Genomic DNA, 3,789 nt, shown 5'->3' on the forward strand with positions numbered 1-3,789 from the left:
TGGTCACTTAGGAGCATTCCTCACTTCTGCAACAATCAACCAGTGGAGAGATGATCATGGTCCTGGAAAATCCTCTACTGACCAACACAAATAGTGAGTATTGGTGACTTCTATTCTTTCAGAAATGTCACAATACTGAAGATGGGAGGAGGACCCTCTCTGTAGATGAAATTGGTTGACATATTTTCCAATTACCTCATTTCCAATAATTCCTTGGGTGTGGTTTGAAAAGAGGAGAGAGAGTAACATGGAAGTCCATAGCACTAATTTTTTTCTTTTACACTTTATTTTGTTTACATTTTTGTACTTAATTTGTCATATTTATGTTTTTTCTTTCCATATTTTGGAGGGAGGGTACTGGGAATTGAACCTGAACCCAGGGGCACTTAACCACTGAGCTACATCCCCAGCCCTTTCCATATTTTTTATTGGTGCAGTATAGTTGTACATAATGGTAGAAGTTGATGTTACATATTCATACATGCACACAATATAACAATATAATTTGGCCAATCCGTTATTTTTTTCCAAGAGTGTGTAGTCCTGTGTTGGTGAAGAGCAAAACTCTCACTCATTTCTTTCACAAATATTATAATGAACTTTTTGCTTCCTGGGCCTTTATTTTCTTCCCTGTGTTCCTTTTACTTTCTGAGTTTTCTTTACTTCCTTTTTTTCCCTTCCCCTTTAGTCTTTACCTCTTCCATGTTGTGCCTGGGAAATAGTGAACCTGTTTGGGAAGGGTCTAAAGTGAGACTACAGATGAGGAGAAGGGATGGATTGTGTCATGGATTTGTGTGCTTCGAATGGAGGTGTTTTACTCATATCATCCAGTTTTGTCTTATTTTCTCACTTAAAGCATGTCTGAAGAATTTTAACTAGTCCACAATAATTCTCAGCTGTGTCAATGGAGAATTCATCTATAGTGACTAAATTCATCCTTCTTGGAATGACAGACAACCCACAGCTTGCAGTTCTGTTATTTGGAGTTTTCTTTGTTGTTTATATCATCACTGTGTTGGGGAACCTAGGCCTGGTAGTCTTGATAATAATCAGCTCCCGCCTCCACACTCCCATGTATTTTTTTCTCTCTAATCTGTCCTTCCTTGATGTTTGTTTGTCATCCACCACAACCCCAAAGACTTTAACAAATTTATTAACTCAGCTGCATGAGGTTTCTTTCCTTGGATGTATGACTCAGATGGGCATTTTTATAATTTTTGCCTCTGCTGAATGTAATATTTTGGCTTCCATGGCCTATGACCGCTATACTGCCATCTGTCACCCACTATTCTACCACCTTACCATGTCAAGAGGTCGTTGTCTCTTCTTGGTAGCAGGATGCTACCTTGGCGGCTTAGTTAACATGGTTGCTGTAACAACTTCCGTCACACAACTATCATTTTGTCAACCACATATCCTCCCACACTTCTTTTGTGACATCCCTCCACTGTTGGCTCTGGCTTGCTCAGATCCCTGGGTTACTCAGATGTTGGTTGTTATCTGTGGAGGATTCACACTGGTCACCTCCATTGTGGTGATCCTTGTCTCCTACATGTCTATACTCATGACTATCCTGGGAATTCCTTCAGCTTCTGGAAAACAGAAAGCCTTCTCCACTTGTGCTTCCCACTTCACTGCTGTTGGTCTCTACTATGGAACAACTATGTATACTTACTTGCAGCCCTCTCAATATGCATCCCTGTCAGGAAATCAGCTGGTCTCTATATTTTATACAATGGTGATCCCCATGTTAAATCCTCTCATCTACAGTTTGAGAAATCAGGAAGTGAAAATTGCCCTACAGAAAATACTGAGGCACAGTCTCTAATATAGTATTGTATATTTCAAAATATAATAGGTTTGGGGCTGGGGATGTGGCTCAAGTGGTAGCGCGCTCGCCTGGCATGCGTGCGGCCCAGGTTCAATCCTCAGCACCACATACCAACAAAGATGTTGTGTCCACCAAAAATTTTAAAAAATAAATAAATAAATATTAAAAAAATTCTCTCTCTCTCACACACACACTCTCTCTTTTAAAAAAAATATAATAGGTTTTGTGAAGACTCACTTAAATTTAATTCACAGTGTTTTCTGTGCCAGCACATGAAGCCTTGGTAAGAACAATTGAATTGCTCTGAGTGTTCAGAAGTAGTTGTTTAGATAAACAGCAATGCAGTTGGAGAATATGGACAAAATAATACATATTTTCTGAAACAAGTGAATGAAATATGGAAATGTAGGTATAGATATATCAATCTGAGTGGTGAACCTGTATGATAGCACTAGTTATAAGTTAAAATAATTGTAAAATAACAAGAAAGTTAGAAAACATATAATTTGACTTTATGTTATTTGAAGAACATGAAGGAAAAAAAAGGTGGCAGGGGTGGGGTCTCATGAAAATCAAAGGGAGATCTGTAGAGGAAAAGAACCAGGGAGAGAGAGGAGGAAAGGGAAAGGGAAATGATAATGGTCAAATTATATAGTTCTATTGTGAGCATGTACAAATATGTAACAACAAATTCCATCATTATGTACAACTATAATGCACAAATAAAAAAGTGGAAACAAAAGGAGAGAATGTGGATGACAACCAGAATGCAAATAACTGTCTTGTGCCACACATTTTATATTGAGGTTTGGTACACCATAGGCTGAATAAGGTTCAGTTGATATCTTTCATAAGAACTCAGAAGACTTCTAGATATTTATCTTCCAATTGCTGTTCCACCGCTGCCACTTCAAGGCTGTAAAATGTGAGCATATACATAAATTCTTAGGTGCAACTATTGAGGTTGATAGGGATAAATCTTAGAGTAATACTAAGCCAAACAGTAGAGGACGTTAACTAAACACAATTGGAAGATCCTGTGAAAAGGACATTTGACCACTGGTTAGTGGAATCTCCAGCCCTGAATTACTGCTATGAATTTTTTTGTGTGCAAATTCTGAGTGGACCTGGACCAAGTTCATTGCTATTCTCCAATATACTTCAACAGGCAACACAAGTGTAAGCATAATCACAATTAATTAATTAGTCCATGAATAGTCCTCAGCATTTGTAAAGATGCATCAAATTTACAGAAATTGCTTTCTTATTCAAATATATTGACCAATGGATCTGGCGGATACAGCTCAGTGGTAGGAAGCTTGCTTAGAATGCATGTGGCTTTAGGTTCTCTTACCACCACTACACACATACACACACAAAATGGTGAAACCAAATATATTGAGCAATAAACTACAGATTCATACAATATAACCCCACATCTGAAGAATATAAACCTTAATATCTTTTTATTCTATAGATGAGGGAATTAAGGCCTAGAAAGTGACCAAAATCTAGTGACTAGTTGGGAAGAAATAATCACACTGGTTCAAGCTGTAAGTAAACCCCAAAAGTAATATTTACCTACATCTAGGTCAGGTTCAATTTGGGTCCCAAGAATAGTTTATTTTCAACCTCTACTCCCAACAACTGTATAGCCTTAGTAGCTCTCCTCCATGAGCTCCCAAACCCTAGCTGATTGAGGTCATGTGTCTTACTTGGTAGCCATGTGAAAACTAACTCACTTAGAGCTCTAGATCTTTATTTGGAGCTACCAGCCGGAAATTCCACTTGGTAGTTCCTCAGGTATTTCACACTTAATGTTTCAAAATGGAACCCTTCTTAACCTAATCCTCCCTCTTCCCATCTCCCATCTGTGTAAATGGTATTGCCTGGATATTAAAGGCTAACAACTAAGTGTCAATCCTTGATACGTTCTTCTTCCTCAGCTCCCTACATTC

General features: G+C 38.2%; 1 protein-coding gene across 1 annotated transcript; it reads left to right on the forward strand.

The window, feature by feature from the left end:
* The first annotated feature begins 904 nt into the window (after positions 1-904).
* On the forward strand, positions 905-1,828 carry LOC113200459 (olfactory receptor 5AR1-like). Its single transcript, XM_026413888.1, has one exon. It carries the CDS (start codon positions 905-907, stop codon positions 1,826-1,828), a length of 924 nt encoding a protein of 307 aa, XP_026269673.1.
* Positions 1,829-3,789: the final 1,961 nt, after the last annotated feature.

Source organism: Urocitellus parryii, chromosome X (genome assembly GCF_045843805.1).
Source record: "Urocitellus parryii isolate mUroPar1 chromosome X, mUroPar1.hap1, whole genome shotgun sequence".
NCBI lineage: Eukaryota > Metazoa > Chordata > Mammalia > Rodentia > Sciuridae > Urocitellus > Urocitellus parryii.